This window comes from Oryctolagus cuniculus, chromosome 16 (assembly GCF_051225735.1).
Source record: "Oryctolagus cuniculus isolate XC-2025 breed Fujian yellow rabbit chromosome 16, ASM5122573v1, whole genome shotgun sequence".
In the NCBI taxonomy this organism is placed as follows: domain Eukaryota; kingdom Metazoa; phylum Chordata; class Mammalia; order Lagomorpha; family Leporidae; genus Oryctolagus; species Oryctolagus cuniculus.
The window spans coordinates 5,318,283-5,341,268 of NC_142882.1; the positions used below are offsets into that span (position 1 = coordinate 5,318,283).

At 39.0% G+C, this 22,986-nt stretch overlaps 1 protein-coding gene across 1 annotated transcript in view; it reads left to right on the forward strand.

Annotated features, from left to right (window-relative positions):
• The window catches only part of LOC149121418 (vomeronasal type-2 receptor 116-like), a 70,324-nt gene that overhangs the window by 24,340 nt on the left and 22,998 nt on the right, over positions 1-22,986 (forward strand). Inside the window, exon 7 of the mRNA XM_089316317.1 lies at positions 2,685-3,577. Coding sequence (XP_089172443.1) covers positions 2,685-3,577 — 893 coding nt within the window. The remainder of the gene's footprint in view (positions 1-2,684; positions 3,578-22,986) is intronic.

Consider the following 22,986-nt stretch of genomic DNA (forward strand, 5'->3'; position numbering starts at 1 on the left):
AACAAAGAACAAAACCACTCAAACATGACAAAAAGAAGGATTAGCTTTCAATCCTAAAGAGTATTTTAGAATGCTACAAAACATGGAAATTACAGCTGAAGATTGGATACAAAGTTGACGAAAGAACGCAACTTCTACCAAAAAAAATTAACAGGAGATTCAGCTCCATGCATATTGTCAAAAAAGAATGACATTTGGCTGGCCCCATGGCTCAATAGGCTAATCCTCTGCCTAGCAGCGCTGGCACACCGGGTTCTAGTCCCTGTCGGGGCACCGGTTTCTGTCCTGGTTGCCCCTCTTCCAGGCCAGCTCTCTACTGTGGCCAGGGAGTGCAGTGGAGGATGGCCCAAGTGCTTGGGCCCTGCACTCCATGGGAGACCAGGATAAGCACCTGGCTCCTGCATTTGGATGAGTGCAGTGCACCGGCCACAGTGCGCCAGCGGCGGTGGCCATTGGAGGGTGAACCAACGGCAAAGGAAGACCTTTCTCTCTGTGTCTCTCTTTCTCACTGTCCACTCTGTCAAAAAAAAGTGATATTGGGATGGTGTAATGAAATCAGTGAATTGATAATTGAAATAAGTAGTACTGGTATACACAACTGTACAAAGCAGTTAGTTTTCCTTACCGATTCTAGAAAACAAAGCTATGAAAGGTGGCACTTGTAATGTCTCAAAATTATGAAATATCCAAAGGAAAGACTAACTAAATATTGGAAGAAATCTGCAAGTTGTGACATCAGTCTTCAATGGAACAATATATTGAACATAAGAGGATACAGACAGGGCTGGAGAGAAAATTCATGTTCAAGGATAAAAAGGAATGTGGAAATATGCCAGTAAGTTTCAAGCTGATCTACAGACTGACTTTGATTACAGGCAGCATCCTAGTGTGTTCCTTGATGAAAATGTTCAATGCTGGCCAATAATCCAGCTGTTATCAAGTGTACAGCTCTTCTGTGTTTCTCTAGAACTTGACCATTTGCCTTCTAATGGTGGTTTGTCAATCAGTGTATTCCCCTATCATGACATAATCCAGATTCTACCTTAAAGAGATATGTTTTAGTGAGATACCTGGTGATTTCTGTGCAACCCAAATTCACAAAGTATATCTTCCATCCCATGATATTAAGAGTGGGAACCCGGGGCCAGTGCTGTGGTATAGTAGGGTAAGCCTCTGGCTGGGATGCCAGCATCCCAGTTGGTCAGCAGTTTCAGTCCCAGCTGCTTCACTTCCAATGCAGCTCTCCCCTGATGCTTGGGAAAGCAGCAGAAGATGGCCCAAGTTTCAGAGCTCACACCAATACAGGAAGCCCAGAAGAAGCTCCCAGTTACTGGCTTCAAAACAGACAAGGTCCAGCTATTAATGTCTTTTGGGGTGTGAATCACTGGGGGAAGATCTGCCCCTCCTCTTTTTCCCTCTTTCCCTTTCTCCTTGTCCTCCTCTCCTTCTTTTTCTCTCTCTCTCTCCATTCTGCTTCTCCTCCTCTTTCTGAAACTCTGACATTCATGTAAATTATAAATAAATGAATACTCATTTAAACAAAGATTGCAACCATTGGGTGGTTGAATAGGCCATGAGAGTACAGAGGGAATAGCACTATTACAAAAAGGGCTCATTTCAGGCATGGAAAGCCATGACTCTGCAGCAAAAAATAGACTACATGGAGGATCTCTGTGAAACCTCTGTTGAAAGAAAGGGTCATCAAACAGGGATGTACTCTTGTCTGAAGAGAGGAGAGAGCAACCAATTTGCATATGGCCCTGTCTAAATACCGATGGAGTCTCTGGTCACAAAAGGCTTACATAGCCTTGGCAGACCATGACAAGAGACTCAGGTGATCACTGACATCATACATATATAAACATGTTAATTGTTAAAGTAACAACAGAGGTCACTGTGTACTTAGTCCCCTTGTAGAACCGCTGTCACTAATGAGTTGTACTATGAGAATCGACTGCAAATTTTGTTCCTAAACGGTGCTCTGTATGTGATCTGTGTGTGTGGATACCAACTGTTGAAATCTATGCTTAACATGGAGTTGGTCCTCTGTATTTAAAATCAAACTAAAAATGAACCATATGAAGAAGGAGATGTATAAAAAGAGGGAAAAAGAGATGTGATGGGAGTGGGAGTGGGAGTGTGGGTATAGGGAAAAGAACCCCTATATTCCTAAAGGTGAATGTATGAAAAATGCAATCATTAAATAAAAACTTAAAAACTGAGGGCTGCTGCTTGCTCTTGTTCCAAGTGAGCATGCAGCAGAATGTGCCCTGTATAAAGGCAGAGTAGCCCTCACCACACATGGAACCCTCTGGCACCTTGATCATCAGTTTCCAATCCAAAGACAATGAAGATGGAATTTGTGGTGTTAAAATAACACAGGCTAAGGTATGCTTTTAAAGCACCATGGATAGGTTCAGGGAGTAGCCCTTAGGGCTTTGTTAGGAGAAAAAGAGCATGTACTCATCATTATGTAAGGTACTTAGGAAGATGAAGTATTAACTGGTTAACATGAGGAAGATGGACATAAATAATTGCCAATAATTTCATATGTCACTGTATATGCTGTCTTTCACATCAAATAAGGACCATTTGCCTAAACTAGCTACGTTGGGCATTCTAGAAGGTACTTGTGAATCAGGAATAACTGAACTTGAGATGATGTTAATTATGTTTCTCACCAGATATGGACCAGTGTGTGAAGTGTCCAGATCTTCAGTATGCCAACACAGAGCGAGACCAGTGCTTCTACAAAAAACTGACCTTTCTGTCTTTTGAAGAGCACCTGGGGATGACCCTAGTCTGCACAGCTGTGTGCTTCTCTGTCCTCACTGCTGTGGTTCTTGGAGTCTTTTTGAAGCACCGAAACACTCCCATAGTCAAGGCCAACAATCGTTGTCTCAGCTACATACTGCTCATCGCCCTCATCTTCTGCTTCCTCTGCTCCTTACTGTTTATTGGTCATCCCAACACAACCACCTGTGTCCTCCAGCAGACCACGTTTGGAGTGGTGTTCACCATGGCTGTTTCCACAGTCCTAGCCAAAACTATCACTGTGGTTCTGGCCTTCAAGGTCACTGCCCCAGGGAGAAGGATGAGACACTGGCTGATATCAGGGGTACCTAACTCCATTATTCCCATCTGCTCCCTCATCCAACTGGCTCTCTGTGGCTTCTGGCTTGGGACTTCTCCTCCCTTTATTGACACAGATGCACACTCTGAGCATGGCCACATCATCCTGGTGTGCAACAAGGGCTCAGTCACTGCCTTCTACTGTGTCCTGGGCTACCTGGGTTCCTTGGCCTTGGCCAGCTTTACTGTGGCTTTCCTAGCCAGGAATCTGCCTGACAAGTTCAATGAAGCCAAGTTCCTGACGTTCAGCATGCTGGTGTTCTGCAGTGTCTGGGCGACCTTCCTGCCTGTCTACCACAGCACCAAGGGGAAGGTCATGGTGGCTGTGGAGGTCTTCTCCATCTTGTGCTCCAGTGCAGGGCTCCTGGGCTGCATCTTTGTCCCCAAGTGCTACATTATTCTCTTCAGACCTGAGAAGAATGCTTTGAAAGGATTCAGGGATAGAGTAGTTTCCAAGGAAACAGATGTTCTGAAGTGTAGCTCTTAAGGCTCTCACAGTTTTCAGTTGTTAGAGATTAAGATTTTAAAACCGATTTTGCATTCTGATGTTATAAAATAACTTGCAGAATATAACCTTCTTTTGAACAGTTTATGTTTCTCTTATAATGGTTTTGTTCTGAAGCACCAATTACAGAAAAGGAAGGGATAATCAGAGAAACCTTCCATCTGGTGATAGACTCTGAAGATATCTGCTGTGCCCCAGTGCTGGTTCATGCCAAAGCAAGATCATTTCAGTTGTCCATTGGAGTGTCAGCATCTTAGGCCATCTTCTACTGCTTTTTTTGGATCATTAACAGGGAGTAGGATTCCAAGTAGAACAGCCAGGATATGAACTGGCACCCACATGGGATGTCATAGTTACAAGTGGTGGTTATATCCACTATACCCTCATGCTGGTCCCAATCCTCCTCTCTTCAAAAATAATACTGTGTATAAATTTCTTAGCCTGGGTTTCATGTTCACAAATACAAACTGATCTCAGATAAAGGCTCTCCCTGAAACTTTTCATTGCTTTTCATTTCTGTGTTTTCATTGTCACCTGCTGGACATTTTAATATTCATATTTTAATAAAATGAGTTACATGTTTGCTGTTTTCTAAGATTTATTCATCTATTTGAAAGAGTTTACACAGAGAGAGGAGAGGCAGAGGGAGAGAGGTCTTCCATCTGTTCAGTTCACTTCCTATTAGCCACGCTGGATAGAGCTGCACTGATCTGAAGAAAGGAGCCAGGGGTTCCTGGTGCAGGGTCCTAGAGACTTGGTCCTTTTTCTGCTGCTTTCCCAGGCTGTAGCAGAGAGATAGATGAGAAATGGATCACCGGGTCCGGACCTGGCCCCCATATGGAATGGGGGAGCTTCAGGCAAGGACGCTAACCTGCTGTGCCACAGCGTCTGCCCCTGTTTGCTGTTTTTATTCATTCATTACTGTATTTATTCATTCATTATTCATTTACTATTAATGTCAGCTTTATAATAGAGTTGGAATATTTCAGTGCAAATATTAGACATGTTAAATCGTTTTCATGTGTATAATGCATTGTCCTGAAACTCCTTAATTTTATACCATTTCATATGGATTTGATAGTTATACACCAAGTTTTCATTATACGTAGACGTGATTATGCAGACTTCTTTTCCATCTGCTCATTTCTGTTTATTATTGATTTGGCTTTAGATTTACTTTTGCCAATACCAGACAAAAGAAAGTGATTTTACATCTCGATCTGAAAGTAATTCAAAAGAAATAACAATTTTAAAGTGATCTAATGACATTTAGACCTTTCACTCTACTGTGCAACTATTATCTCTGTCATATTTTAAAGTATTTTCATCACTACAAATCAGGTTTCTTATCCATTAATTCTCACACTCAGTTCCTTGTCTTGCCAGTTACACAACCAGCAATCTGTTCCTGTTTCTGTGGATTTAATGGTCCTGAGTGTTTCATATAAATGAAGTATTGGACTCTGTGGATTTATGTAACCTTTCATTTTGCATGGTGTTTTCAAGGGGCCTCCACATTATTGCAGGTATTTACATTTTTATGACAAAATGATAATTCCTTGTAGTAATTCATTGTTACAAAAGACACGATTTCTTTTTTTACTGCTAATTAATATTCTTAGAGTATGTATACCATGGTTTCTTTATCCCCTCATCAGTTGATGGATATCTGGGTTGATTCCATACTTAGCTATTTTGAATTGAGGTGCAATGAACATGGGGGTACAGATGACCACTTTTCATGCTGATTTATTTTCTTTGGGTTAATTTCTAGGAGAGAGTTGGCTGGGTCATATGGCAGATCTCTTTTCAGCTCTCAGAGATTTCCATACTGTCTTCCACAATGAATGTATCAGTTGACATTCCCACCACCTGTGGATTAGGGTACCTTTTCACACAAATCTCCAGCACAGCTTGGTTGTTGATTTCTGTATGAAAGCCATTCTGATGGGTGAGGTGGAACCTGATTGTGGTTTTGATTTCATTTCCCTGATGGCTAGTGGTCCTGAGCATTTTTTGAAGAGCTTTTGGCCATTTCAGTTTCTTCTTTTTGAAAAATGAGTGTTGAAGTCGTTTTCCATTTCTTAACTGGATGTTTAGTTTGTTGCTGTTTTGTTCCTATTTCTTTTACGGGGAACTGGATCAGATGTGGGGCAGCCAGGACTCAAGCCATTGACATATGGGATGCCAGCACTGCTTGTGGAAGCTTAATATACTACACCACAGCCCACCTCCAGTTTCCATTACTTTTTATATTTTATTTTTATTTTATTTTTCAAGGTTTTTATTTAATGACTACAAATTTTCATATGTACAGCTTTTAGATTTATTGTGTTTCTTGTCCCCTTTCCCACCCTCCCACCCGTACTCCTGGTCCCTCTCCCATTCATTTTCTATTAAGATTCATTTTCAACTGACTTCATATATATAGAAGACCTACTCTTTACTAAGAGAGATTTCCACTCTTTGCACCCAGACACACACAACATGAAGCACAGTTTGAAGACAAGTTTTCCCTTTAATTCTTGTAGTACAACACATTAAGGACAGAGGTCCAGCATGGGGAGCAAGTGCACAGTGACTTCTGTTGTTGATTTAACAACTGACCTCTTAGCTATGATGTCAGTGATCACCTGAGGCTCTTGTCATGAGCTGACAAGGTTATGGAAGCCTTTTGAATTCACAAACTCCATCAGTTTTTTATTCAGGGGCATATATGAAGTGGAAGTTCTATGCTCCCTTCAGCATAAAGTACATCCTTCTTTGATGGCTTTTTCTTTCCACTGGGGTCTCACTCACAGAGATCCTTCATGCAGAACCATTTTTGCCACTATGTCTTGGCTTTCCATGCCTGAAATTCTCTCATCATGTTTTCATTCAGGCCTCAGGGGCTGAATCTGAGGTCAGAGTGCTGTTTAGGGTGTTTGTCATTCTATATGTCTGCTGTATGGACTGCTTCCCATCTTAGAACTTTCCCTTCTTTGTAATTCTGTCTATTGTTATTATCAGGCACTTGTTCTTATTTATGTGATCCCTTTGTCTGATGTTCCCATGTACATGATCAAGTTGATTCTTAATATGATCACTTTTACACATAAGATGGGAATAGTGCCACCCAGATAAATGGGATTTGGAGTCCATGGAACATTTTTAGCATCACCATTAGGGGTAGGTCTGTGTGAATGTGTGCTGATCTGTACAGCTCCTCCCTCTTCCATTCACATTCTTATTTTTAACTGGAATCTATTTTCAATTGATAATACATGTATGATTAATTCTAGGTTAAGTAAGGAGTTTAGCTAATGGTATTAAGTAGAGAAGCAAAAAAGAATGAAGAACTAGATAAAGTGAAATAATAAAGTGCTCCTCGACAGTCAAACCAAGGCCAAGGGCAGTTCAAGTAATTGCTTTTCATAGTGTTTATTTCGCTTCTGCAGGTTTCCTTTTAGGTGCTCTGTTAGTTGTCACAGATCAGGGAGAATATAGTGATATTTGTCCCTTTGGGACTGGCTTCTTTCACTAAGTATGATATTTTCCAGATTCATCCATTTGTTGTAAATGACCAAATTCCATTCTTTTAAACTGCCAATAGTTTTCCATATAGTACATATCCCATAGTTACTTTCTTTTTTTGACAGGCAGAATGGACAGTGAGGGAGACAGAGAGAAAGGTCTTCCTTTTCCATTGGTTCACCCCCACCAATGGCTGATGCAGCTGGAGCAGTGTGGCTGATGCTCCATGCTGTTCTGAAGCTAGGAGCCTGGTGCTTCTCCTGGTCTCCCATGTGGTTTCAGGGCCCAAGCACTTAGGCCATCCTCCACTGTACTCCTGGGCCACAGCGGAGAACTGGACTGGAAGAGGAGCAACCAGGACAGAATCCAGTGCCCCAACTGGGACTAGAACCCAGGGTGTTGGCACCGCAGGTGGAGGATTAGCCTAGTGAGCTGTGGCACCGGCTCCATAGTTTATCTAGTCTTTGGTTAATGGGCATTTAGGTTGATTCCATATCTTGGCTATTGTGAATTGAGCTACAATAAACATACAGGTGCAGATGTCTCTTTTATTTGCTGATTTCATTTCCTTTGGGTACATTCCAAGGAGCGGGATGGATGGATCCTAGGGTAGGGCTATATTCAGATTTCTGAGGTATCTCAAAACTGTTTTCCATGGTGGCTTTACCAGTTTGCATTCCCAGCAGCAGTGAATTAGGATACCTTATTCCCCACATCCTCACTGGCATTTGTTGTTTATTGATTTCAGTATGAGAGCCATTCTAACTGGAGTGGGGTGAAACCTCATTGTGGTTTTCATTTGCATGTCCCTGATGGCTAGTGATCCTGAGCATTTTTTCTTGTGTCTGTAGGCCACTTGGATTTCATTTTTTGAGAAATGTCTACATCCTTTGCCCACTTCTTGACTGGGTTGTTTGCTTGGCTATTGTTGAGTTTTTTGATCACTTCATATATTCTGGTTATTAATCCTTTATCAGTTGTGTGGTTTGCAAATAATTTCTCCCATTCTACTTGTTGCTTCTTTACTTTCCTGTTTGTTTGCCATACAGAAGCTTTGCAAGTTGATGTAATCCCACTTGTTAATCTTGATTTTTATTGCCTGTGCCTCTGGGGTCTTTTCAAGGAACACTGTGCCTAGGCTGATGTATTGCAGGGTTTCCCCAATGCTCTCTAGTACTTTGATGGTATTGGGTCATAGATTTAGGTCTTTAATCCATTTAGAATGGATTTTTGTGTAAGGTGTAAGGAAGGGGCCTTGCTTCATATTTCTGCTTGTGGAAATCCCTGTCCTTGCTCTAGGGAGTGGTTTTAGCTACTTGAATGAATATAAGTTGGCTGTTATAGATTGTTGAATTGATTTCTGCATTTCTATTCTGTTCCATTGGTGTATGCATCTGTTTTTGTACCAATACCATGCTGCTTTGATAATAACTGCTTTGTAATATGTCTTTAAATCTGGTATTGTGATGCCTCTGGCTGTATTTTGGTTGTATAAGATTGTTTACTTATCCTAGACCTCTTAGGTTTCCAAACGAAATTCAGCATCATCTTTTCTACATCTGAGAAGAATGTATTTGGTATTTTGAATGGTATTGCATTTAATCTGTAATTATTTTCAGAAGAATGGACATTTTGATGATGATGATTATTCCGTTCTGTGAACATGGAAATTTTTTTCCATTTTTAAATGTCATCTTTTATTTATCTTCTTAGAGTTTTGTAATTCTCATCATAGAGATCTTTTTTCTCCTTGGTTAATTTTTTTCCAATGTACTTACTTTTTTGTAGCTATTGTGAATGGGATTGATCTTAGAAGTTCTTCCTCAGCTGTGGCATTGTCTGTGTATACAAAGGCTGTTGATTTTTGTGCATTGATTTTATATCCTGCTATTTTGCCAAACTCTTCTATGAGTTCCAATAGTCTCTTAGTAGAGTTCTTTGGGTCCCCTAAATAAAGAATCATATCATCTGCAAAGAGGGATAGTTTGAGTTCTTCCTTCCCAATTTGTATCCCTTTAATTTCTTTTTCTTGCCTAATAGCTCTGGCTAGAACTTCCAGAACTATGTTGAATAGCAGTGGTGAGAGTGGGCATTCTGTCTGATAGCAGATCTCAGTGGAAATGCTTCCTACATTTCCCCATTCAATAGGATGTTGGCCGTGGGTTTTTCATAAATTGCTTTGATTATATTGAGGAATGTTCCTTCCATACCCAGTTTGCTTAGAGTTTTCATCATGAACGGGTGTTGTATTTTATCAAATGGTTTCTCGGCATCTATTGAGATAATCACATGGTTTATCTTCTGCAGTCTCTTAATGTTTGTATCACATTGTTTGTTTTGTGCACATTAAACCATCCCTGCATACCAGGGATAAACCCCACTTGGTAGGTGGATGATCTTTCTGATGTGTTGTTGCATTCTATTGGCGAGAATTTTATTGAAGATTTTTGCATCTGTGTTCATCAGGGATATTGGTCTGTAATTCTCTTTCAGTGCTGCATCTTTTTCCGGCTTAGGAATTAAGGTGATGCTGGCTTCATAGAAAGAATTTGGGAGGATTCCCTCTTTTTCGATTGTTCTGAATAGTTTGAGAAGAATTGGAGTCAGTTCTTCTTTAAATGTCTGGTAGAATTCAGCAGTGAATCCATCTGGTCCTGGGCTTTTTTTGTAGGGAGGGCCTTTATTACTGTTTCAATTTCTGTCTCAGTTATGGGTCTGTTTAGGTTTTTGATGTCTTCCTGGTTCAATTTAGGTAGGTTGCATGTGTCCAGGAATCTATCCATTTCTGATAGATTTCCCTGTTTGCTGGCATACAGGTCCTTGTAGTAATTTCTGATGATTCTTTTTATTTCTGTGTTGTCTGTTGTCATGTTTCCTTTTTCATCTCTGATTTCATTGATTTGTGTCTTTTCTCTTCTTTCTTTAGTTAGTTGGGCCAATGGGGTGTCAATTTTGTTTATTTTTTCAAAAAACCAGCTACTAGTTTTTCTTATCTTTTGTAATGTTTTTTTTTTTGGATTCTATGCTGTTGATTTCTTTGATTTTAATTATTTCTCTTCTCCTACTAGATTTGGGTCTGGTTTGCTGTAGGTTTTCTAGATCCTTGAGGTGAATTGAAAGCTCCTCTATTTGGTGCCTTTCCAATTTCTTGATGTAGGTACCTATTGATATAAACTTTCCTCTTAACACTGCTTTTGCTGCGTCCCATAAGTTTTGGTATGTTGTGCTGTTATCCTCATTTACTCCCAGAAAATTTTTGATTTCTCTTTTAATTTCTTCTATGACCCATTGTTCATTCAGGAGCATGTTGTTCAATCTCCATGTGTTTGCGTACGCTCTAGGGATTCCTGAGTTGCTAATTTCCAACTTCATTCTTTTATGGTCTGAGAAGCTGCATGGTATGATTCTAATTCTTTAGAATTTGCTGAGACTTGCTTTATGGCCTAGTATGTGGTCAATCCTAGAGAAGGTTCCATGTACTGCTGAGAAGAATGTAAAATCTTTAGCTGTAGGATTGAAAGTTCTGTATATATCTGTTAGATCCATTTGGGCTATAGTGTTGTTTAAATCTACTGTATCCTTGTTGATCTTCTGTCTGGATTATCTGTCTATATCTGAGAGTGGAGTATTGAAGTCCCCCAGAACTATTGTATTGGGGTCTAAGTCTCCCTTTAAGTCCCTTAACAAATCTTTTAGATAAACCGGTGCCCTGTAGGAAGGTGCTTTCTCAGCCATGGAATTGTCTGTGTATACAAGGGCTGTAGCTTTTTTGTGTATTGATTTTATATCCTGATATTTTACCAAACTCTTTTGTGAGTTCCAGTAGTCTCCTTGTGGAGTCTTTCAGTTCCCCTATATATATATATATATATATATATATATATATATATAATCATGTTATCTGCATATAAGGATATTTTGAGTTCATCCTTACCAATCTGAATCCCTCTCATTTCTTTTTCTTGCCTGATGGCTCTGGCTAAACTTCCAGTACTATATTGAATAGCAATGGAGACAGTGGGCATCCTTTTCTGATTCCATATCTAAATGGAATGCTTCCAGTTTTTCCCCATTCAATAGGATGCTGGCCGTGGGTTTGTCATAAATTGCCTTAATTATGTTGAGGAATGATCCTTCTAGACTAAATTTGCTTAGAGTTTTCATCATGAAAGAGTGTTGTATTTTATCAAATGCTTTCTCTACATCTATTGAGATAATCATATGGTTTTTGTAATTTGATTTCTTAATGTGATGTATCACATAGATTGATTTGTGAATGTTGAACCATCCTTGCATACCGGGGATAAATCTCACTTGGTCTGGGTGAATGATCTTCCTGATGTGGTGTTGAAATTGACTTGCCAGGATTTTGTTGAGGGATTTTGCATCAGTGTTTATCAGGGAAATTGGTCTATAATTTTCTTTCTCTATTGTATCTTTTCCAGCTACAGGGATTATGGTGATGCTGGCTTTATAGAAGGAATTTGGGAGGATTCCATGCCTTTCAATTGTTTTAAATAGCTTGAGAAGAATTGGAGTTAGTTCTTCTTTCAATATTTGGTAGAATTGTGCAGTGAATTCATCTGGTCCTGGGATTTACTTTGTTGGGAGGGTCTTTATTACTGACTCAATTTCCATCTCAGTTATGGGTCTTTTTAGGTTTTCTGTCTTCAAAGCTCAGTTTAGCTAAGTTGTATGTGTCCAGGAACCTATTCATTTCTTCTAGCTTCCCCAGTTTGTTGGCATACAGCTCTTTGTAGTAACTTCTGAGGATTCTTTTTATTTTTCTTGTGTCTGTTGTTACATTTCCTTTTTCATTTTTAATTTTGTTGATTTGGCTCTTCTCTATCCTTTATTTGGTTATCTGCTGTGGCCCAGTGCTGGTTCATGCCAAAGCAAGGACATCAATTCAGTTGTCCATTTGAGTGTCTGCATCTTAGGCCCCCTTCTACTGCTTTTTTTGGATCACTAACAGGGAGCTGGATTCCAAGTGAAGTAGCCAGGATATGAACTGGCACCCACATGGGAATGTCATAGTTACAAGTGGTGGTTATAACCACTACACCCGCACACTGGCCCCAATCCTCCTCTCTTCAAAAATAATACTGTGTATAAATTTCTTAGCCTAGGTTTCATGTTCACAAACACAAACTGATCTCAGATAAAGTCTCTCCATGAAACTTTTCATTTCTGTGTTTTCATTGTCACCTGGTGGACATTGTAATATTCATATTTTAATAAAATGAATTACACATTTGCTGTTTTCTAAGATTTATTCATTTATTTGAAAGAGTTTACACAGAGGGGGGAGAGGCAGAGGGAGAGAGGTCTTCCATCTGTTCATTCACTTCACTATTGGCCACATTCGACAGAGCTGCACTGATCTGAAGCCAGGAGCCAGGGGTTCCTGGTGCAGGGTCCCAGAGACTTGGTCCATTTTCTGCTGCTTTGCCAGGCTGTAGCAGAAAGCTGGATGAGAAATAGAGCACCGGGTCTTGAACTAGCCCCCATATGGAATGGCAGAGCTTCAGGCCAGGGCGCTAACCTGCTGTGCCCCTGTTTGCTGTTTTTATTCATTCATTACTGTATTTATTCATTCATTATTCATTTAATATTAATGTCAGCTTTATAATATAGTTGGAATATTTCAGTGCAAATATTAGACATGTTAAATCATTTTCATGTGTATAATGCATTGTCCTGAAACTCCTTAATTTTATACCATTTCATATAGATTTGAACTGATGTGATAATCACATGACAAGTGTTCATTATACATAGAAGTGATTATGCAGACTTCTTTTCCATCTGCTCATTTCTGTTTATTATCGATTTGGCTTTAGATTTACTTTTGCCAATACCAGACAAAAGAAAGTGATTTTACATCTCAACCTGAAAGTAATTCAAAAGAAATAGCAATTTAAAGTGATCTAATGACATTTAGACCTTTCACTCTATTGTGCAACTATTATCTCTGTCAGATTTTAAAATATTTTCATCACTATAAATCAGGTTGCTTATGCATTATGCTCTCTCTCAGTTTCTTGTCTTGCTGGTAACACAACCACCAATCTGTTTCTATTTCTGTGGATTTAATGGTCCTGAGTGCTTCATATAAATGAAGTATTGAACTCAGTGGATTTAGGTGACCTTTCATTTAGCATGGTGTTTTCAAGAGGCCTCCACATTATTGCAGGTATTTACATTTTTATGACAAAATGATAATTCCTTGTAATAATTCATTGTTACAAAAGACACAATTTCTTTTTTTACTGCTAATTAATATTCTTAGAGTATGTATACCATGGTTTCTTTATCCCCTCATTAGTTGATGGATATCTGGGTTGATTCCATACTTAGCTATATTGAATTGAGGTGCAATGAACATGGGGATACAGATGACCACTTTTCATGCTGATTTATTTTCTTTGGGTTAATTTCTAGGAGAGAGTTGGCTGGGTCATATGGCAGATCTCTTTTCAGCTCTCAGAGAATTCCATACTGTCTTTCACCATGCTGCATCAGTTTACATTCCCACCACCTGTGGATTAGGGTGCCTTTTCATAGAAATCCTCTCCAGCACAGCTTGGTTGTTGATTTTTGTATGAAAGCCATTCTGATGTGTGAGGTGCAACCTGATTGTGGTTTTGATTTCATTTCCCTGATGGCTAGTGGTCCTGAGCATTTTTTGAAGTGCTTTTGGCCATTTCAGTTTCTTCTTTTTGAAAAATGCATGTTGAAGTCGTTTTCCATTTCTTAACTGGATGTTTAGTTTGTTGCTGTTTTGTTCCTATTGCTTTTACAGGGAACTGGATGGGATGTGGAGCAGCCAGGCTTAAAGCCATTGACATATAGGATGCCAGCACTGCTTGTGGAAGCTTAATATACTACACCACAGCGCACCTCCAGTTTCCATTATTTTTTATTTTTATTTTATTTTTAAGGCTTTTTTTCATTTTAAAATAAAGTTATTGATTATATGTGGGGTGTTGTGGGTCAGGAATATGGTACAGCTTAGCTGCATGCCTCTGGTTCAAGTCTTCTTTTTTTAACTTTATTTAATGCATATAAAATTCCAAAGTACAGCTTATGGATTACAATGGCTTCCCCCCCATAACTTCCCTCAAACCTGCAACCCTCCCCTTTCCCGCTCCCTCTCCCCTTCCATTCACATCAAGATTCATTTTCAATTCTCTTTATATACAGAAGATCAGTTTAGTATATATTAAGTAAAGATTTCAACAGTTTGCTCCCACACAGAAACACAAAGTGAAAAATAATGTTTGAGTACAACTTATAGCATTAAATCACAATATACAGCACATTAAGGACAGAAATCCTACATGAGGAGTAAGTGCACAGTGACTCCTGTTGTTGATTTAACAAATTGACACTCTTGTTTATGGCCTCAGTAATCACCCTAGGCTCTTGTCATGAGTTGCCAAGGCTATGGAAGCCTTTTGAGTTCACCAATTCTGATCATATTTAGACAAGGTCATAGTCAGAGCGGAAGTTCCTCCCTTCAGAGAAAGATCCCTCCTTCTTTGATGACCTGTTCTTTCCACTGGGATCACTGTCACAGAGATTTTCATTTAGGTCATTTTTTTTTTTCCCAGAGTGTCTTGGCTTCCCATGCCTGAAATACTCTCATGGGCTTTTCAGCATGATCTGAATGCCTTCAGGGCTGATTCTTAGGCCAGAGTGCTGTTTAGGACATCTGCCATTCTGTGAGGCTGCTGTGTATCTCTTCCCATGTTGGATCATTCTCTCCCTTTTTTATTCTATCAGTTAGTATTTGCAGACACTAGTCTTGTTTTTGTGCTCCTTTTGACTCTTAAACCTATCAGTGAGATCAATTGTGAACAGAAATTGATCACTTGGCCTAGTGAGATGGCATTGGTACTTACCACCTTGATGGGATTGAATTGGTATCCCCTGGTATGTTTTTAACTCTACTATTTGGGGCAAGTCAGCTTCAGCATGTCCCAAATTTTCCATCTATTCCCTCTGGAATTCCCACTCTAATTTTTTTTTAACTTTTATTTAATGAATATAAATTTCCAAAGTACAGCTTATGGATTACAATACCTTCCCCCCCATAACTTCCCTCCCACCCGCAAACCTTCCCTTTCCCTCTCCCTCTGCCTTCCATTCATATCAAGATTCATTTTCAATTCTTTTTATATTCAGAAGATCAGTTTAGCATACATTAAGTAAAGATTTCAACAGTTTGCACCCACATAGAAACACAAAGTGAAAAATACTGTTTGAGTACTAGTTATAGCATTAAATCACAATGTACAGCACATTAAAAACATAGATCCTACATGAGGAGTAAGTGCACAGTGACTCCTGTTGTTGACTTAACAAATTGACACTCTTGTTTATGGCATCAGTAATCACCCTAGGCTTTTGTCATGAGTCGCCAAGGCTATGGAAGCCTTTTGAGTTCACCAACTCTGATCCTATTTAGACAAGGTTGTAGTCAAAGTGTAAGTTCTCTCCTCCTTCAGAAAAAGATCCCTCCTTGTTTGATGACCTGTTCTTTTCACTGGAATCTCACTTGTGGAGATCTTTCATGTAGGTTTTTTTCTTTTTTTGCCAGAGTGTTTTGGCTTTCCATGCCTGTAATATTCTCATTGGCTTTTCAGCCAGATTGGCGTGCCTTAAGGGCTGATTCTGAGGCCAGAATCATCTGCCATTCTATGGGTCTGCTGTGTATCTGGCTTCCCATTGTTGGATCGTTCTCTCCCTTTTTTATTCTATCAGCTAGTATTTGCAGACACTATTCTTGTTTGTGTGCTCCCTTTGAATCTTGGTCTCATCATTATGCTAAACTGTGAACAGAAATTGATCACTGGGACTAGTGAGATGGCATTGGTACATGCCACCTTGATGGGATTGAATTGGAATCCCCTGGTATGTTTCTAACTCTACCATTTGAGGTAAGTCAGCTTGAGCATGTCCCAAATTGCACATCTCTTTCCTCTTACTCCCACTCTTATATTTAACAGTGATCACTTTTCAGTTAAGTTTCAGCACTTAACAAGAATTGTGTATTGATTGCAGTATTCAACCAAAAGTATTAAGTAGAACAAATAAACAGAAAAATATTAAGAGGGATAACGTATTAAGTTGTTCATCAATGTTACGGCAAGGGCTGATCAAGTCACCGTTTCTCATAGTGTTCATTTCACTTTAACAGGTTTGCTTTTTGGTGCTCAGTTAGTTGTCACCGATAAGGGAGAACATATGGTATTTGTCCCTTTGGGACTGGCTTATTTCACTCAGCATAATGCTTTCCAGATTCCTAACAGGGATCAATTTTCAGTTAAAATTTAAACACCTAAAAATAATTGTGTGTTAATTACAGAATTCAACCAATAATACTAGAATAAAAAATACTAAAATGGATAAAATATTAGATTGTACATCAACTGTCAGGACAAGAGCTGATCAGGTCACTGTTTTTCATAGTGCCAATTAAACTTCAACAAGTTTCCCCTTTGGTGCTCATTTGTTGTCACGGATCAGGGAGAACATATGATATTTGTCCCTGTGGGACTGGCTTAATTCACTCAGCATGATGTGTTCCAAATTCCTCCATCTTTTTGCAAATGAACGAATTTCATTGTTTTTGACTGCTGTATAGTATTCTATAGAATACATGCCACAAAATTTCTTTATCCAGTCTACTGTTGATGGGCATTTGGGTTGGTTTCAGGTCTTAGCTATTGTGAATTGAGCTGCAATAAACATTAAGGTGCAGACAGCTTGTTTGTTTGCAAATTTCATTTCCTTTGGGTAAATTCCAAGGAGTGGGATGGCTGGGTTGAATGGTAGGGTTATCTTCAGGTTTCTGAGAACTCTCCAGACTGACTTCCATAGTGGCTTAACCAGTTTGCATTCCCACCAACAGTGGGTTAGTGTCCCTTTTTCCCCACATGCTCTCCAGCATCTATTGTTGGGAGATTTCTGAATGTGAGTCATTCTAACTGGGGTGAGGTGAAACCTCATTGTGGTTTTGATTTGCATTTCCCTGATTGCTAGTGATCTTGAACATTTTTTCATGGGTCTGTTGACCATTTGGATTTCCTCTTTTGAAAAATGTCTATTGAGGTCCTTGGCCCATCTCTTAAGTGGGTTGTTTGTTTTGATGTTGTGGAGTTTCTTGATTTCTTTTTAGATTCTGGTTATCAACCCTTTATCTGTTGCATAGTTTGCAAATATTTTTTCCCATTCTTTTGGTTGCCTCTTCATTTTCCTAACTTCGTTTTGCAGTACAGAAACTTCTCAATTTGATGCAATCCCAAATGTTAATTTTGGCTTTGAATGCCTGTGCTTCTGGGGTGTTTTCCAAGAAGTCATTGTGGGTACCTATATCTTGCAGGGTTTTTCCAATGCTCTCTAATAATTTGATGGTGTCACGTCATATATTTAAGTCTTTAATCCATGTTGAGTGAATTTTTATGTAAGGTGAAAGGTAGGGGTCTTGCTTCATGATTCTGCATGTGGAAATCCAATTTTCCCAGCACCATTTATTGAATAGACTGTCCTTACTCCAGGGATTGGTTTTGGATCGTTCATCAAATATAAGTTGACTGTAGATGTTTGGATTGATTTCTGGTGTTTCAATTGTGTTCCATTGGTCTATCCATCTGTTTCTGTACCAGTCCCATGCTGTTTTGATTACAACTGCCCTGTAGTATGTCCTGAAATATGGTATTGTGATGCCTCCGGCTTTGTTTTTGTTGTACAAGATTGCTTTAGCTATCCGAGGTCTCCTGTGTCTCCATATAATTTGAGCATCATTTTTTCCAGATTTGAGAAGAAAGTCTTCGGTATCTTGATTGGTATTGCATTGAATCTGTAAATTGCTTTTGGGAGAATGGACATTTTGGTGATATTGATTCTTCCAATCCATGAGCATGAAAGATTTTTCCATTTCTTGGTATCCTCTTCTATTTCTTTCTTTAAGGTTTTGTAATTTTCATTGTAGGACATTTTACATTCTTGGTTAAGTTTATTCCAAGGTATTTTATTGTTTTTGTAGGTATTGTGAATGCGATTGATTTTAGCTGCTCTTTCTCAGCCATGGCATTCCCCGTGTATACAAAGGCTGTTGATTTTTGTGCATTGATTTTATATCCTGCTACTTTGCCAAACTCTTCTATGAGTTCCAATAGTCTCTTAGTAGAATTCTTTGGGTCCCCTAAATAAAGAATCATGTCATCTGCAAAGAGGGATAGTTTGAGTTCTTCCTTCCCAATTTGTATCCCTTTAATTTCTTTTTCTTGCCTAATAGCTCTGGCTAGAACCTCCAGAACTATATTGAATAGCAGTGGTGAGAGTGGGCATCCCTGTCTGGTGCCAGATCTCAGTGGAAATGCTTCCTACCTTTCCCCATTCAATATGATGTTGGCCGTGGGTTTTTCATAAATTGCTTTGATTATATTGAGGAATGTTCCTTCCATACCCAGTTTGCTTAGAGTTTTCATCATGAATGGGTGTTGTATTTTATCAAATGCTTTATTGGTGTCTGTTGAGATAATCATATGGTTTTTCTTCTGCAGTCTGTTAATGTGGTGAATGACATTGATTGATTTGCGAATGTTGAACCATCCCTGCATACCAGGGATAAACCCCACTTGGTAGGTGGATGATTTTTCTGATGAGTTGTTGCATTCTATTGGCGAGAATTTTATTGAAGATTTTTGCATCTGTGTTCATCAGGGTTATTGGTCTGTAATTCTCTTTCAATGCAGCATCTTTCTCTGGCTTAGGAATTAAGGTGATGCTGGCTTCATAGAAAGAATTTGGGAGGATTCCCTCATTTTCGATTGTTCTGAATGGTTTGAGAAGAATTGGAGTTAGTTCTTCTTTAAATGTCTGGTAGAATTCAGCAGTGAATCCATCTGGTCCTAGGCTTTTCTTTGTTGCGAGGGCCTTTATTACTGTATCAATTTCTGTCTCAGTTATGGGTCTGTTTAGGTTTTCGATGTCTTCCAGGTTCAATTTAGGTAGGTTGCATGTGTCCAGGAATCTATCCATTTCTGATAGCTTTCCCTGTTTGCTGCCATACAAGTCCTTATAGTAATTTATGATGATTCTTTTTATTTCTGTGGTGTCTGTTGTTACGTTTCCTTTTTCATCTCTGATTTCATTGATTTTGGTCTTATCTTTCTTTAGTTAGTTGGGCCAATGGCGTGTCAATTTTGTTTATTTTTTTAAAAAACCAGCTCCTAGTTTTGCTTATCTTTTGTAATTTTTTTATTCAATCCTGTTGATTTCTTTGATTTTAATTATTTCTCTTCTCCTACTAGATTTGGGTCTGGTTTGCTGTAGGTTTTCTAGATCCTTGAGGTGAATTGAAAGCTCCTCTATTTGGTGCCTTTCCAATTTCTTGATGTAGGTACCTATTGATATAAACTTTCCTCTTAACACTGCTTTTGCTGCGTCCCATAAGTTTTGGTATGTTGTGCTGTTATCCTCATTTACTCCCAGAAAATTTTTGATTTCTCTTTTAATTTCTTCTATGACCCATTGTTCATTCAGGAGCATGTTGTTCAATCTCCATGTGTTTGCGTACACTCTAGGGATTCCTGAGTTGCTAATTTCCAACTTCATTCCTTTATGGTCTGAGAAGCTGCATGGTATGATTCTAATTCTTTAGAATTTGCTGAGACTTGCTTTATGGCCTAGTATGTGGTCAGTCCTAAAGAAGGTTACACTTACTGCTGAGAAGAATGTAAATGCTTCCTGTGTAGGATGAAAAGTTCTGTAGATATCTGTTAGAACCATTTGGGCTATAGTGTTGTTTAAATCTACTGTTTCCTTGTTGATCTTTTGTCCTGCTGATCTGTCTATTTCTGAGAGTGGAGTATTGAAGTCCCCCAGTACTATTGTGTTGGGGTCTAAGTCTCCTTTAAGTCCCTTAACAAATCTTTTAAATAAACCGTTGCCCTGTAATTAGGTGTATATACATTGATAATCATTATATCTTCCTGTTGAATTGATCCCTTAATCATTATATAGTGCTGCTCTTTGTCTCTCCTAGCAGTTTTTGTGGTAAAGTTTATGTTGTCCCATATTAAGATGGCTATGCCCACTCTTTTTTCATTTCTGTTGGCATGGTACATCTTTTTCCAGCCTTTCACTTTTAGTCTGTATGGATCTTTGTTGGAAAGATGTGTTTCTTGTAATCAGAAAATAGATGGGTTTTATTCCTTAAGCCAGTCAGCCAATTGGTGTCTTTTAACTGGACAGTTCAGGCCATTAACTTTCAATTTGAATATTGATAAGTAGTAGCTTTGCCTTGCCATTTGCCAAAGATATTTTCTGATATATGTTTTGAACTTCCTGTGATCTTTTGGTGTGAAATTTCCTTCATTTACCTTCTTTCATATTGATGACCGTGTTTCTGTGTTTCTGTGTGTAACACATCTTTAAGCATCTTTTGCAGGGCTGGACGAGTGGCGACAAATTCTTTCAATTTCTGTTTGTTGTGAAAGGTCTTTATTTCACCTTCATTCACAAATGATAGCTTTGCAGGATATAATATTCTGGGCTGACAGTTTTTCTCTCTTAGTACCTGGGCTATATCTCACCATTCCCTCCTAGCTTGTAGGGTTTCTGATGAGAAGTCAGCTGTGAGTCTGATTGGAGATCCTCTGAGAGTAATCTGACGTTTCTCTCTTGCACATTTTAGGATCTTTTCTTTATGTTTCACTGTGGAGAGTTTAATTACAATGTGTCATATTGAGGATCACTTTTGGTCATGTTTATTAGGAGTTCTATGAGCTTCCTGTACTAGGATGTCTCTGTCCTTCTCCAAACCTTGGAAATTTTCTGCTAATATCTCACTAAAAAGGCCTTCTAATCCTTTCTCCCTCTCCATGCCTTCAGGAACTCCTACAACCCAAATGTTGTTTTTTTTTAATAGTATCCTGAGGATTTTTAGATTTCTAAATTGATCTTCTTTTTTTTTGGTTTGATTGTATATTTTCCTGTGCTCTGTCTTCAATCCGAATGTTGGTTTTTTTAATAGTATCCTGAAGATTTTTAGATTTCTAAATTCCTCTTCTTTTCTTTGGTTTGATTGTATATTTTCCTGTGCTCTGTCTTCTAAGTCTGATATTCTCTCTTCTGCTTCACCCATTCTGTTTTTAAGGCTCTCTAATGTGTTTTTCATTTGATATATTGAATTCTTCACTTCATTATGATTTCTCGTCACTATCACAGTTTCATGTTCTACTAGTTGTTTCATTTCATTTTGATTCCTCCTTAATATTTCATTTTCACGAGAGAGATTTTCTATCTTGTCCATTAAGGATTTCTGTAGTTTGAGAATTCATTTTTGAGAACTTCTTAATGTTCTTATCATAAACTTTTTGAGACCCGCTTCTTGCATTTCTTCTATCTCATCATCTTCATAATCTTGTATTGGGGTATCTATTTCATTTGGGGGTGCCATAGTGTCTTCATTGTTCTCGTTACCTCGGCTTTTGCATTTGTTTGTCATATTGGAGATATTCTTTGTTTTTTTTTTTCTCATTATACTGTGACTCTAGATTAAGAGGACTCTCTGCTTTTGATGGATCCTTTGAGGCTGTGATGGGTGTGGCCAGAGAGCTCTGGTTCTACAGGGTTAAGGGTGTGCCAAAGGTGATTCACCCTGATTGTTCTCTTGCTCTCTCTCTCTCTCTTTTTCTTTTTTTGACTCAATTGGGAAGTAATTCCACACAGCTGAGTGGAATTGAGAGTAGTTGATGTATGAAATCTAGCCCCTGTGGGTATGTTTGTTTACCAGAGTCAGGTTTTTCTGCTTGGCCAATGAGAGACACCCGCTTTACATATGCAAAATGGTGCACAGAGCTTTACTTACATAAAATGGCACCTGCCCTTTGTCTTGCTCAGCTTTTTAAGGTGAGTGGAGAGAGAGGCTAAATGTCCTTGCAGGTTCCCCTTATTTATTCGATTTTTTTCTCTCCTCCAGCCAGCCTGTTGAACTTTCCCCAATGGGGTTTCAGGCCTCATTCTCTGCAGGCTTTTTCTGCCTTTCCCCACCAATGTCTCGGGTTACCAAGAAGTTTTTAGCTCACCTCCCCTTCCAGCGCTGGCACGCAGACTCTGCAGCTCTGGTGGGTCCGGCTGCTCTGGCGGGTCCGGCGGGTCTTGTGGCCCTGGTGGCTCCCATGGCTCAGCTTCCATGTGGTGGGTGACCTTGCTCTCCCCTTAGATCTTCTGAGTCAAAGCCACTAGATCTGGAAGAGTTTCCTCTGCAGTTTTCCCCTGATCCTTTTCCTGAGGCTACCGTAACTCCACTTTTATTAAACTATCTTTTCCCGGACTGTCGGTGTGAGCCCTCACTATTCCGCCATCTTCATTCTGTGGTGTTGAAATTTATTGATATCATAACTTCATGGCATTATCTCAGATCATAGGAACGCTTCCTGAGTCATATTCAATTGTTTATGAGTAGCCATTAGCAGATGTTTCTTCTAATATCCAAGTCAGTTGGTATCTGAGTCCTTTGCATTTTAAAGCAATTGTCTACGTATGTGCGTATGTAAATATATATTATTACTTTGATTATGTTTAGGAGATACAGAATGATCATTTCTTCCATGTGTTCAGTAGATGATAATAACATCTTATGCTTTTAGGTTCTTAAGTTAATTTACAGCTTTGATTAACACTTAATAGTTCTGTGATATTTTAGTGTATGTATGCAACATGTCCAGAATACCTCAAATTATTCATAGAAAATGGAAGGATCTTAGACAATTGAACTATTTTAATTCAAAGCTTAATAAAGTCAAGGCACCAGTGGTGAC